Source organism: Aulonocara stuartgranti (assembly GCF_965226115.1).
Source record: "Aulonocara stuartgranti genome assembly, chromosome: 17".
Lineage (NCBI taxonomy): Eukaryota > Metazoa > Chordata > Actinopteri > Cichliformes > Cichlidae > Aulonocara > Aulonocara stuartgranti.
In genome coordinates this window covers 22,983,341-22,997,816 of record NC_138953.1, presented here as the reverse complement: position 1 = coordinate 22,997,816, position 14,476 = coordinate 22,983,341, and the positions used below count along the sequence as shown (strand labels likewise).

The following is a 14,476-nucleotide window of genomic DNA, read 5'->3' as shown; positions in this document are numbered from 1 at the left end:
CTGGTTTGGGCTGGTATCATCAAAGATGAGCTTGTGGGGCCTTTTCGGGTTGAGGATGGAGTCAAGCTCAACTCCCAGTCCTACTGCCAGTTTCTGGAAGACACCTTCTTCAAGCAGTGGTACAGGAAGAAGTCTGCATCCTTCAAGAAAAACATGATTTCCATGCAGGACAATGCTCCATCACACGCGTCCAAGTACTCCACAGCGTGGCTGGCAAGAAAGGGTATAAAAGAAGAAAAACTAATGACATGGCCACCTTGTTCACCTGATCTGAACCCCATTGAGAACCTGTGGTCCATCATCAAATGTGAGATTTACAAGGAGGGAAAACAGTACACCTCTCTGAACAGTGTCTGGGAGGCTGTGGTTGCTGCTGCACGCTATGTTGATGGTGAACAGATCAAAACACTGACAGAATCCATGGATGGCAGGCTTTTGAGTGTCCTTGCAAAGAAAGGTGGCTATATTGGTCGCTGATTTGTTTTGGTTTTGTTTTTGAATGTCAGAAATGTATATTTGTGAATGTGGAGATGTTATATTGGTTTCACTGGTAAAAATAAATAATTGAAATGGGTATATATTTGTTTTTTGTTAAGTTGCCTAATAATTATGCACAGTAATAGTCACCTGCACACACAGATATCCCCCTAAAATAGCTAAAACTAAAAACAAACTAAAAACTACTTCCAAAAACATTCAGCTTTGATATTAATGAGTTTTTTGGGTTCATTGAGAACATGGTTGTTGTTCAATAATAAAATTATTCCTCAAAAATACAACTTGCCTAATAATTTTGCACTCCCTGTAGTTAAATGATAAATCAAAGTCATTTTACAACTTATACTCCACTGGTTCAGTTTCAGGTATAAGAAGTGTTAAAAATGTCCCATCATGAACAAAAACTTAAATTTGCACCTTCGCTCAGGATTGCAAACACATCAAACTGGCATTTAGCTCACATTTTATGTTTTCTTTAGAAAGAGAAAGTAGCACAACAACTGCAAGTCCAGAATGTGCCTCGGATACAGGCCAGTAACGTATCCTGACATGTTCATGTGCAATGACAAAACAGCCTGTAAAGTGGGCTTCCACGTAACGGTATGGGCATAGGTGTTACATAACAGCCATCTTTGAATACACAGGAAAAAATACATGCTTCTCGTGACTAAGCCATGAGGACAGGAGAATTCAGTTCAAGCAATAAACAGCCAGGGACATACCCTTACTGCTGACCTAAAGGAGAAATCTACAGAGAGAATTAGAGCATGTCTTTGTGACACAAGTGGCATTCTCTGTTTCCCATCTTGTTAGTGAGATTCCTCAGACGCATTTTCATCTGTGTCAACCGCACCAATCTGTTGATCTGATGAGGGCTGCAACATGAAACCACCCTGGCCACATTATGGTTAAAAAAAGCAGTGCAGGGTCTTACCTGTGTTCACCTCTTCTTCTTTCCCATTGGTGGGATAGTGTGGCTTCACTGTAGTGAGGGCCAGTGGCTGCTCCTGAGTGTGAGACTGCATGCTGCCCGTTTGACTTCCTGTTGAGCATTAACCTTTAAACCTGAGATCTTTCAATTCTTCTTCACAGCATCTCTCGCCTTCCTTGACAGCCCTGCACCAGAAAAGATAAATTCAATCAAAGCTCTAATTTAATCAGATAATGTTCAATCTGCCCTCTGTCCAGAATAGTCCAAGATCCTTCCAGGAAACAGATGATTTTACTGCTCTTCGCTTACAATAACACGAACGAATCGACACAGTTCACAAAACCTTGAGGTTTGCACACATAAACAGCCAGTATTTGATGAGAATTTCCTTGGAAATTGTGCACACTGTATTTCCATTTTCTTGAGAATAAACAAAAGAAGAAGTGGGTGGTTACCACAACCAGCAACAGCCAGTTTGTCTTAATGTGCTAAAAAGAAATAAATTGCCACCTTCAGAAACTTAACACAAGTCAGCTGATATTTTCAAAACAGTAAAAAGCACAGCAGTTTTCTGCATCATTAAAATCATCCTCTCCCTCCTCTGCCTGTGTGCTTTTCCAATATCTTGCATGCTGTGTTCATTTTCATACCACAGCAAAACTGCATCAGATAACCAGTCAGAGTCAAACAAAGTAGAAAAACTGGAATAACATGACTAAGCAAACAAGTCTGCAAATAAGTGTGACCAGAAAATATGCATCCAGGCACCTGAGGCAAGAGAATAATACAGAAGAGCAGAATCATGTCACTGTAACTAAATATGGAAGACTAAAGAGGAAATACTGTCTGACCGTAAATATGTATTTCTGGCACATACTGAAGGAAGCGTAACTGTGTAACGCTAACAACCATAAACACGTTTCTTTTGATCCTTTATATCATTAGCTAAGCTAATGTGTTAACTGAATATTGTTGGAAAGAACTGTAATAAAAAAATAATAAAAAAGAAAACAGGTAACCATGTCCTGATATTAAGTTTTAACCTTTTTCTTGTGGCTTTCTGTTATTATACAGAAATACCTGCAACTTACTCTACTTCTTTTGTCTTTTTGGTTTGTAATCCTGCTAATAACCTTCAACCTAATGCAAATCCTAACAGGTAAAACATGCTTCCAGGTGTTGATTAGCAAACCAGCTTCACCCTCCGGATCAAAGGTTAGTTTCTTCCCCTCCTCACAAAACTACAAAACTCAACTGTAAATGTGACTGGGTTGTTTGTTTTTACCTTTCCCAACCCGTTTTATGTGGTATTGTTTTTCTTTTTAATTCTGTTTCTCTGTATTTAGCTAATCAGTTCAACTATTTCACCATTTGCACATTGACTGATTAACTGTTTAGGCCAGGCGTGTCAAACATAAGGCCCGGGGACCAGAATCACCCTGGTGAAGACTCCAAACCGGCCAACTGAATAGCTTTGGAAAATGTGAAGGACAACATAAATTTTTGACTTTTAATTGTATTTTCACAATATTTACAGCTTTTCCTATAGATAAAGACCTCTGTCATAAAATTCCCAATACAAAGTAATTAATTTATACATTTCTATAATTTTACACATTTGCTTCTTACAATTTAAGCACAAAGAGTCATACTGACAGATTTCTTTCATTTACTACAGCGGCCCTTTATCATGTGCAAAAACTGAGACAAACTCCTTAAATTGCACCTTTTATCTTATATTTAGATATCACATTGACTACATGTGTAGTTACATTTCTTTACACATAGACAGAAATGGAAGTTTTAATGTAACATAAGGCTGTATATGACCTGCAATGCAAAATGAGTTTGACGTCCTTGGTTTAGGTTATAATTATTACTAAATCATGCAAAAATATAGTGAACATTTTCACTGAGTCCTCCCTCAACTCCTTAAATGTCTCATTAGTCCACAACCCTCACAGCAGGTCCCTTCTCTGAGCAGTTCTCCCATGTCTGCAATGATCTTCACAGCATCAAAAACATGACAAGTTAATTTTCCCATTAATGTGGCTTTAACCAAGGAACCTGTACACATCCGGAGCTGCTGCACAGCTGCTGCCTACTGCCGATCATAACTAAGATAGGTGAACATACAAAGCGGAGAAAACAAGCAAATCCTCCAACCTAAAAAATACAATTCACTGATGATCACTCCTTGCAGTGCATCATTAAAGCTGTATAAATACACTTAAAAATGCCAAGACAGCACGTAGAAACCATGAGACTTGTGCAGTAAAAGGAATTTTAAGCAATAAAGTAAATCCTAAAGGAATAAAAACCAAAAGTCTATCCAACGCTGGCATTATTCCATGAATAAAACAAAGAAAAACAATCAAAACAATCATCAGTTCATTATATTCACAACAACAGGCTATGCTTGTCACTTGCCTGGTGGTTGTTCTTGGTCATGCAGTCACATCACCAATGAATCACTCACCGACTTACACCCATTTTCATCAACCTGGCAATTAGAGCTGAGGCATGTTGCTGTCACACAGCGATCCTCAATCAAGAAGAAAACAACTCCAAGCTCATGGGGTTGTTGCTCTCAACTATGAAAATCAATATCCAAAAGAGCAAAAAATACTCCGTGATTAAGTACCCAACCTGATGTGCACCCACATGGGAAAAAAAAAGAAGAAATAAAACAAAACTGTGATGCGCATCCAGCAATCCTCTGATGAAAACACACTGAAGTCCTGCTTCCAAAAAAGAGAACAAAAGAAAGAGCCTTAAAATCCACAGGAAAGGAAAACACTTCTCCTCGTCCTCGCACGCCTGTTGGAGCTGCGAGTGTATGTAGAACTGTGAGGCTGCAGCACAAAGGCTGTGACAGCCTCAACAACTAACTGTGTGTGTGTGTGCGCGCCATCCCCCACCACAGAACACACACCCCCTTGCGTCCCACAGTGGCTCCGGCGTGCATCCATTGCGTAAACAACACGCTGAGCTAATTTGGCTCACATGACGCTGCTGTTTGCTGCCCTTATCCCCCACTCTCTGCCTAAGTACACTACAATCTTCAGCACTGATACATCACTGTCATCAGCAGCCTTCCACAGCACTCATTAAACTCATCAGAGTGCTCAAACACTGCTATCAAACAGTAGGAGGAGGATGAGCAGCTCGTTTCTTTTCCTTAAAATTCTCTTTAAAAACTTGCAGTTTCACATTCACTCTACATCTGCTTATTTCAACACCTCAGCAAAGCAATCTAGAGCCTGATTGACATCTTTTAACTACTTTTTATGGTTTGTTATTTTAAAAACAGAAACAACGATCCACAATTTGCAGCTTTTGTCGATTTTATATCATCGTACATTGGATAGCTCTAAGATTTTTGAGCTGATGTGAATTTTCAATGCATGACAATTGACTCCCAAAGTCATAACCTCCTGTTTGAACTTTAAAATATCAGATTTTTACCAGTTTTAGTTCTGCCTAATCCAGAATTTCAAACACACTTCTTCGCCTGTTCACCCATCATAAGAAACACATATGTGAAATGTTTTTTTTTCCTCTCCAGTCTTTACTTCCACCGAAAAATGAGAGGAAGAGAAGTTACAGCCATGAAACGATGAGTCAGTAACAATGGTGTTATTGAACTTGTTCTCAATACTCTCAGCTTCAACTCCATCTAATTTGTTTTAACAGAAATGAAGCACAACAAATCCTACATCCATCTGAGTCACTGTAGCACAAGGTTGCCTCAAACCTTTGAAAAATTGCACCATGTATGCACAGCCCTCAATAGGGCGAGGAACAATGCACCTTTCTGAGCTGTTTTGGTGCTACACTGTAGCCCGTTTTCTCTGAACTGAAAGAAAGAGAGTAAGCCCTGTGGTTAAAGTGACTTTGAGCTTTAATTTGAGGGCTTTAACAACCACACGAGATGAAAAGTGCAGCGACTGCAGCCCTATCATTGTCCACCTGCACTTCCCAGCAACTGGAGGCAGAATGTTTTTTTTTTTTTTTTTTAACGCACCAACCATTCCCCACACTAATTAGCTCAATACATGATGAGAACACCCTCGAAACATTTAAGCTGAAGGTTTTATTTCCAGTATGCTGGAAGTAAAAACAAACAAACAAAAAAACCCACAAAAAAAACAGGAAATGTGTCATTGTTCAAATACTTTTGGCTAGCATTGCTCATTTCCCTAGAAGTCACTGCACATATTTATTATACTTGTAAACTCCTTGAATAGTCTCTGGAATAAAAGGTCACATATGCTCATTTTATCAAATTAATGAAGTACTTTGGGGTCTTGAGGAAAGAAAGCTCACATCTATGTGCCTAAAGGTGCTTTACAATGAGTTTTCACAAGACACAGGCTTTAAAATTAATTTCTATGCGTGTAAAGTTTGGAAACAGGAGAACTAAACTCCCCCTATCCTCATACATAAAATTAAATATTGCAATGAACCACTGGAAGTCGGCTTAAACAACAATGTTTTCTACACTGACTACTCCATACCAGCGCAAGCTGAGCTTTTCCTTAAATTGATCCCTCACTGGATAAACAAGTTTTCCAAACCCTGAGGGACGTTTGTTTGTTCTGACTCAGTGTTAACAGTTCCCCTCAGCGTTCATCCAAAAAACAAGCCAAATTTTTGAAGGAGTTTTTTTCTGGGAGTTTCGCGTTTGTACTTGATGAAGCCTGCTGACCTGCAGCCTCCTGGAGGAAACAGCCCAGATTGGTCACCAGGGGATTAAACTGCTCTGAGAGTGTTTAATCTCAGACGCAGGACATTTGTGCCCCAATTGTCTTGGATTGAGAAGAGTTTTTTTTTTTTTAAATTGATTAGCCCCTGATGGGGCGCTCGGGCATCCACGTGCTGTCTTCTTGCCTTTCTCTAAACCCATCCATGCCAAAGATTTAATAGGGGATTTAGGAGATTAACTACCACTGCATGGGCTTGGGTTTTATTGCATTACTCCGTATTAGGTTCTCTTCTTTTAGAGCTATCCAAGAGTTGTTTCCTCTTGGCAACAGGATGTTATCATATAACAATTTGTCCTCTGTTTCTAACTCTTAATTCCTGCTGTTTTTAACATAGATGTGCACACAACGCACCCAATGTGCTTTATTCCCCAATTAGAACTGCCTGTGATCCCTCACTGAAAACATAAGCATGAAATGACGTCGGGCAAACAAGCATCTGCCCCTCAGGACCACAAATAAATAAATAAATAAAAGAGAGAGGAAACAAGGGGTGAAACTCCCACATCCCAGAGCGTTCTTACAACTTCCACAAAACACACTTGCATAACATGGACAGCCTGCAAATCCAAGGCTTTTGGAAAGCAGGAGGAGAAGCTGATATTTGCCTACCTCCTCCCCTTATTCAAATAAGGGGGGAGAGTAAGTGTGATGCCAGCAGAAAGAAAGAAAGAAAGAAAGAAAGAAAGAAAGAAAGAAAGAAAGAAAGAAAGAAAGAAAGAAAGAAAGAACTGGACTCTTTCTATCTTTGCTTCTCTTATCTGTGCAGAATATGTGATTGCCTCTTTTCCTGAAACGCTCACCAGTGGATTAGCATACAATGCCTGATCAAAAAAAACAGCCGCGTGATAAATGGCTGTTGGATGACACTTTTAAAATAAATGAATAAATAAAAAGCCAAACCACCAAAAATGATAATCAGCTGGTCTCGTATTGGTCTTTCCCGTGGAGAAAATGGATTATGTATGTTTAACATTATGACCATCTTCGCATTTTCTCCTTTAAAAGTGCTCATTTTAGGCGTTTTCCCTTTATCCGCACGCCTGCGCTCACGCATTCCCACTCGCAGCGTCGTGGAAAAAATCTTTGGAGCCACAAGAAGTCTAAAAGCATGATTTATTCATGCCGAACCTCTATCTGGGGCTCCGTTACGCAGTCTTTATTGTTTCTGCTCATTATGGTGACGAATTTAATCAGGAGGTGGAATCCTCTGGAATATTGTAAAGCCACTAAAAAAGAAAGAAATTGATTTTTGCGAAGCACCTCGCAAAGAAAAAGAGAAATAATTAAATAAATACGCATGTGGTTTTACCCAATTATCTGCTTAATCACTCAGAAAAAAAAAAAGAAATCCCCGCAGAGAAAACAACACAGCGAAAGAATTTTTTCTCGCCCGACTGTGCCAACGTTAACATATTAATCTAAGATTGCAGGGGGGGGGATCAAAATCACCCTGTTGGTTTTATAAGGAAAACAGTATTAATCTGACACACGGCGATCTAGAAGCATCGAATGAGCCACAGCATTTTTGATAAAAGTGAAAGAGGAAACGTTAAGTGCACATAAGGAAGATGAGGCTGTGAGGGGTGTAGCCGACCAGCAGGCTGGCTGGCACTCCGGTCATGTACTTTGCACACTCAAAACTGCAGCGGAAAAAAACTCCCACGGAGTTGCCAAATGCACACTTTGAATTTAATTGATTAAACCTCGTCCATGTCCACCAAAAGAAACCGAACCGGACGCTTTATCTGCCGTCGTTTTATTTTTTCCTCGTTCAAAGATTTTAAGGCGCAGTTTTCCCCCTACGATCACCATAACCCGCCATGTTGAAAGTGGTTTGACATTTTGGCAGTGTCCGGTATTTTCCGAAGGCTTTTACGCATCTAAAGATGACGGGAAAAAATCCCACATGACTCATCTATATGAGAATGACGGCAATAAGTCATTTCTGGCGTTAATCTTTAAAATCAACTTCGTGCTCACGCCAAACAAAATTGCGTCGCGGCCATATAAAACACAGCATTAAAGAAACACATCAAATAACACACGAGCCGCCACTCACTCCTATTTTCCCCACGAATTGTTATAAATTGTGTTGTTTTCAAAGCAGTAAATGGCAGAACACATGCTAACAGGCAAAATAAATAAATAAAAAAAATAACAAGGCAATAAACGATATTACCGAGAGTGCCACGAGACAACGTCCTCTCCGCCGGTGAAAGCTGTTAATTACAGCGCGTGCGAGACACTTTGAGCAACTTGGGCTCGTGAACGAAAGCTCGCGACTATATTATCTCGTTTCTACAGAAACCGTCTCAGGAGCACTTCGCTGTTTCAAAGCGGAGGAGGAGGAAAAAAATAACTCTGCCTGTGTTTATTTCGCCGATAAAACCTCCCCCCCCCCCCGTCCCCCCTCAAACCCCGTCCCCCCATAAACCCCCCCCCTGCTCAGGACCGCCGGAGCCGTCACCTGTCTTACCTGTCCAAGTTTTTTTTTGTTGCCTCTCCTTCTCGTGACCCCCCTCTGCCTTTTCTCTCTCTCTCTCTCTCTCTCTCGTTCCCGCGAGCTACGCAAGCGACGTCTTTCAGCTGCTGCTGCCCCCCCTCCTGTTCCAATATGGCATCCCCCATCTGCGCATGTCCAAAAAACATCTACAAATACTTTCAAGCCAACTCTGTCATTGACCTTTCAGCACAGTAGCAAAAACATATTTCTACAGGCTTTTGTAAATATGGAGCCGAGGTTAAGTGAGACACCCACAGCCCCCAAAACTGAAAGCTGTATTCTACTCAGCCGAGCAGATACAATGAAGACAACATCTAATGCCTAATTTATACCTGGTGTATGAAATAAAATGAAACTATTTTTGTGTGTGTGTAAAAACAGCCATTTCACCCACCCCCAGGACACATTTTTCTTTAACTGTATAGTTACAGTTTTATTATTAACAGGAAGATAAACTATGACCCCGTATAATCACACGTAAACAACAATAAACGTGGTGATCCTTTTAAGGACGTATATGTAAGAATAGTTAACTGTAACAGCAGCAGCAGTAGAGTATGTCTCATCATAAGCAGCTGCATATGTGCGTGAATAAAAAAGTGAAGTCAATAATTTATGGCTTCTTGGCACCATTTAGTCGTTGTTAGCTACTTTTCTCAGTTCAGACTTTTTTCTTCTTCTTCTTTGTTTTGGGAATGTCTACCGTAAGCAGAACCCTTGATATATATATATATATATATATATGTATATATATATATATATATATATATATATATATATATATATATATATATATATATATATATATATATAAATCTTATCAAAGTCAACACTATCCTCTAGCGGTAGGAGTGTATTGCATCAGTTAACGAGGCGAGGCGCTCATGCGTAGACCTCAAAGGTTGGCATGTATTTTCAGAAAGATCTAGAAAGAGTCAGATATTAACAAACTGTGATGGTAAGTTAATCCCAGTGGAAGGCAGCGCATAGTGAAAGTTTTATGGGGTGGAAATAAACTGAACTTTCAGCCTGGCTTTTTGCCCGGAAAGTGAGAGCTACGCAGCTCTATACCGCCCCATATGACGTTTTTTTTCGTCTTCTTCTTCTGTTTTTTTAAGGTGGGCAATTTCTAAAAGAAGTTTCAGTGAAATTAAAGCAGGTTCCTCTTTGAACCTGAAACTTCACTCCTGACCTTGTGCCCGAGTTCTGACTCTTTGATGATATTTTGGGGACTTACTCCAATCACACGATGAATAATAGGGTGACTGTGTGTCCCACTTTTTTCTTTTTTTATCATTTGTCCTCCCCCCGATCTCACGAGACATGTCCCACGGTTTTATTAACTGGCATTTACGCATGTCAGCCACAAAAACATGTCCATGGATCCGTGGATGCAAAAAGTGATCGATCGTATTTAAAGTGTTGTAAATGGTTTGTTGGCCTTCAGTGTTTCAAACACATCTCAAACATGTCCTTCATTAATGATATCGAGTCACCTTGTCACAAGGTAGAAGATGCAATCGGTTTTTGACAAAGTCACTTGTATGTCTTTTATTTATAGGAGTAAAACGTCTCACAAATATTAAAATGTCTTTTCCAAGAGGAGATCTTTTCAGAAGGGCAGCAGAAATTGCCACAAATATAACAAAGCAGTTCTATAAAGATATTTTACATGTGATCAAAGAAACTGGACTGATTGTAACAGGACACAGAGTGGGAACAATAATGCATGCTATACTGGTCATTTCTTTAATTTTCTATGTAACCATTTCTCTCGCACATCCTGTCCACTACAGCCTATTTACCAGTGTAAGCAAAGATATTACGCATAAAAAACACAGAAACGTAAGCAATCACCTTTTTACTCAGATGGCAGCTACATAAAAACAAACGAGCTTCCGCTATGTTTAGAAATTTGCTTTTAAATTGAATAAAGTCAATTTTTACTTTGATATGATCGATGCCAAATCTTTACCGGCATATTGCGCGCTCGCGTGTGTGTGTTTAAGCTATCGCTCAGCTTTAGTAACGCGCAGTGCCTGACCAAACCAAACTCTTTGCTCAACATTTATTGTCTCTCGTTGAACTGATCATACTCATAAAAAGAAAATGCAATAAAGTTTTTCCATGAGCAAATGTCAAGTGCTCATGGACCTACTAGGTCAGCGCGACAGCAAATATAAATAGGTAATGTATTCATTCTTAGAATGAATAAATAAAAAGCTGTAAGTCGGTGACATGTTTGCCTTGATTGGCCTGACTAAACATGGAAACTATTTGAAGGATGAAAGAATCTAACATTTCTCAACGGAGATTAACAGAGTTAATAAAAACACCGAGACTGTTGACAAAGTATAGCTATCTTAAAAAGGGAAGTGCATGACTTCTGGAAAAGTTCATGTGTGCAATCATGTCTGCACAAATTGCAAGTATAACCTGTGTTTACACAGTTGTGTAGATGTCGTTTGATATGCACAAGAGAAACCAAAACCTTCTGTGTGCTCCCGGAAAAGCTGAAAATATGTATCACGACAGTTAAAACCTGTTAATCAGGGTATTTATGATCAAACCGATATGGGGCAAGGAATGGAAAGTTTGAAAAATATGCGCAGTTTCACACATTTATATTTAGGAATCAAATATTGTTTCATTCAGCAATGATCGTCGAAACGTGGAGTTGCTTCATTTTAAGGAGAAATCTGTAAAACCCGACGGTCTCACTGTACAAGCGAAAACGCGCTCGCTACGTAGATTGCTTTAATTAAGGGTTTTGTTTTGAAATGTGTAATGGGAAGTTTGGTGTTGTGTTTACGGTAGATCTGCCTCATGGAAGCACAAAGGAGTCCTGTAAAAGACAGGAGGAGAGGCGCTCGTGCTGGTGGGATGCCACTCGTGGAACAGATGGTTGAAGCGTGCGCCGTGCGCCATTAATCTGCCAGAGAAGAAGCTTTTCCAAGCGCGCGGGAGAAAGGATTATGGCTCCATTTACACGTACACACAAACATACACACACACGGATGGCACGTGCTACTGCTGCATCAAGTACACGCGGTTTTGCTCGCCGCAGGGGCGTTTCCAGGACTTTTTAAAATGGGGTGTCACAGGTGGGACCGGGAACAAGGCGCACACCAGAGTGTTTATCATAAATCTAAACACACTCGGCCTCGTGTGTTTCTCTGCATCCTGTCAACGATTCATTAGATGTAAAGAAGTGCTGCACACACATTTAAACATAGATTACTTGGTGCTGGATAACTGTTGTGTAAAGTGGGAAATATATTTAAAAAGCAACATTTATTCAAGTAAACCTTCTAATCCTACTTAATTATCCTAACAGCACACATGTTTTATAATTAAATTATATTTAAAACATGTAAAGAAAAAACTTCCACATTCATTATGATGTAATATTTGAGTTCTAGTTAGGTCTGTGGAGTGTAGTACTTGAGTTTAGGTCTTGTGTCTCAGTCCTGGTTGTCTTATTGTTCTACTGTTTGGAATTAAAGTCTGTGAGTCCACTCAGAGTTTCCGTCTGTCACGATAGTTCTGGTTTCACGGTTTCAGCTATTATTTATTTTCTGCTTTGCTTTGGTGATCACATGTCTCTGGTGTTTTGTGTTTAACTTGATCTTCTCCTGTCTGTCATTAACATGGGTCTTTTTTTTTTATCCTTCTGTGCCCAATTCCTTGATTACCCTCGTGTGTATAAAAGTCCAGTCTTCATCGTAGTTGTTGTTTGATTGCCTTTCTTTCCTGATGCTGTGTTCATGTTATCTGCCTGCTTATAAACATCCATCCATTCATCCATCCACCCTCTTCTGCTTATCCTTATCAGGGTCGTGGATTCAGTTTGCGTCTATTTTTCATGGACTTTAGGATTTTGGATTCAGAAAATGGTCTAAATAAAGGTTTTCCTTACATCTCCCTGTCTGTAAGTCTGCATTCGATTTCCTTTACCTGCAACTTATGACACACACATTGCTGGGCCGCTTGATTTAGGGGGGTGGGTCAGGAAAGGCATTTGGGGTAAAAATCTGTCAAAGCAAATATATGGAGCTACACACTGTGAGCCCTTCGGGAGCAGTGAAAGTAGTCTATCAGCAAAATCATAAGAAACTCATATTTTAATATTAACAGTATGAAGTACAAAGTACAATGTTTGCATCCAAAATAGATAAAAAGCAGAAAGTAGCATACTGCAAAAAAAAAAAAAAAAAAAAAAAAAAAAAGAAGAAGAAGAAGAAGAAGAAGAAAAAGGAAATTACCATAGTAACGGTAGTAAGTTACTTTCCATCCGGTGCTATCTGTGCTGTCATCTATCATTGCCACAATAGCAGTGCTATATTGTAGGGCGGGGCGGGAGCCAAGTTGTAGTTGCTTCCAATTAGCTACAACCTGATGGATAGAATAAAAAGTCTGTTATTGAAAGAAAATCAGAAGGAAGTTATTGTATTACTCTGCTAAAGGCTAAGGTCACTTTTACTCTTCTCTGTTTTTTATGCGTCTTTTCATCCCTGTGGAAACATTACAGTTTATATGGAACTCATGGGTTGAAATGTGACTGTTTGTACAATAATCTATGTAAGAATAGATCAGGGCTGTTACCAGGATGTTTTTTAACGGGTTGCCACGGGGGCTAACCAAATACAAGTAGAGGAACCCACAGGACCCACACCCTCTGCTCAAGTAAAACGTGCAGTTCTGAACTTATGTTACTGTACAGACTGTGCTTGTCATGAAAATATACTTAATTTAAATAACAGTAATGTTATGCAGAATGGCTCTTGTCGGAATTATATAGATGACTTTATCTGTATTCTTACTGGATTGTTTTCTGTATTTGAAAGTCTGCAAAATCATACAATATTGACAATATTTTTGTATCAGTGGAGTAAAATCAACAAAGCATAGAAAGTCTATCTATCTATCTATCTATCTATCTATCTATCTATCTATCTATCTATCTATCTATCTATCTATCTATCTATCTATCTATCTATCTATCTATCTATCTGTGTGTGTGTGTGTGTGTGTGTGTGTGATGTAATAAAATTATATCATATAACATATAATATACTTACGTTTTTTGTTTTATTGGAAGCCAGCTGGAAAACCTAAAGATTTCCTTTGTTACATCATCACGTGAGCCAGCAATTTGCCCCGTGGGGCCCGTGCGCATCACCGACATACACACGCACACACACATATAGGATCACATTAACTAATTTCTGCTGCGAGAAAGCTGCGTCGATTCCACCCAAGAATAACAGGAAGTTAAACGAATTTATCTTCAAAATAAAAGGCCAGGAATCGTCTCAAGAGAAATAAACATGCTGAAAAAAAACAACAAAAAGCCAGTTGCAAATCAAAAGAAAAAAATCCTATTCGCATTAATAAGATAAAAAACACTATTACTTCTAAATAGCTTTTCATATAGGATCATTAAAAGGGTACAGTCGATAGTGGTTTCAGAAGAGCTATATTATTTCGTATATTGTAGAATAGAATAGAATAGAATAGAATAGAATAGAATAGAATTCAACTTTATTGTCATTGCACATGCACAGGTACAGGGCAACGAAATGCAGTTTGCATCCATCCAGAAGTGCTTTAGTGATATAGATATATTACAATATATATTAGCAATAATATAGATATGTAAGTATATTACAGAAATGGGTCTATTATGGTATGTTATAATGTACAAGGTATTAAGTATGTTGTGAATATTCTATAACTATAGGTATGTACAGGCTGTAGTGAGTACAAGCTATG

General features: G+C 39.1%; 1 protein-coding gene across 3 annotated transcripts in view; it reads right to left on the bottom strand.

Annotated features, from left to right (window-relative positions):
* The window catches only part of sfmbt2 (Scm like with four mbt domains 2), a 65,441-nt gene extending 56,608 nt beyond the window's left edge, over positions 1-8,833 (bottom strand). For 2 of the 3 annotated variants that reach the window (XM_082511518.1, XM_082511520.1), the window contains exons 1-2: positions 8,675-8,833; positions 1,433-1,614 (exon numbers count right to left, since the gene is read on the bottom strand). In XM_082511518.1, the coding sequence (XP_082367644.1) occupies positions 1,433-1,523 (91 nt within the window). In that variant the 5' untranslated portion in view covers positions 1,524-1,614; positions 8,675-8,833. Of the gene's footprint in view, positions 1-1,432; positions 1,615-8,377; positions 8,575-8,674 lie in introns of those variants that run through there. The other variant, XM_082511519.1, reaches the window with a different exon arrangement.
* Between the last annotated feature and the right edge of the window lie 5,643 nt (positions 8,834-14,476).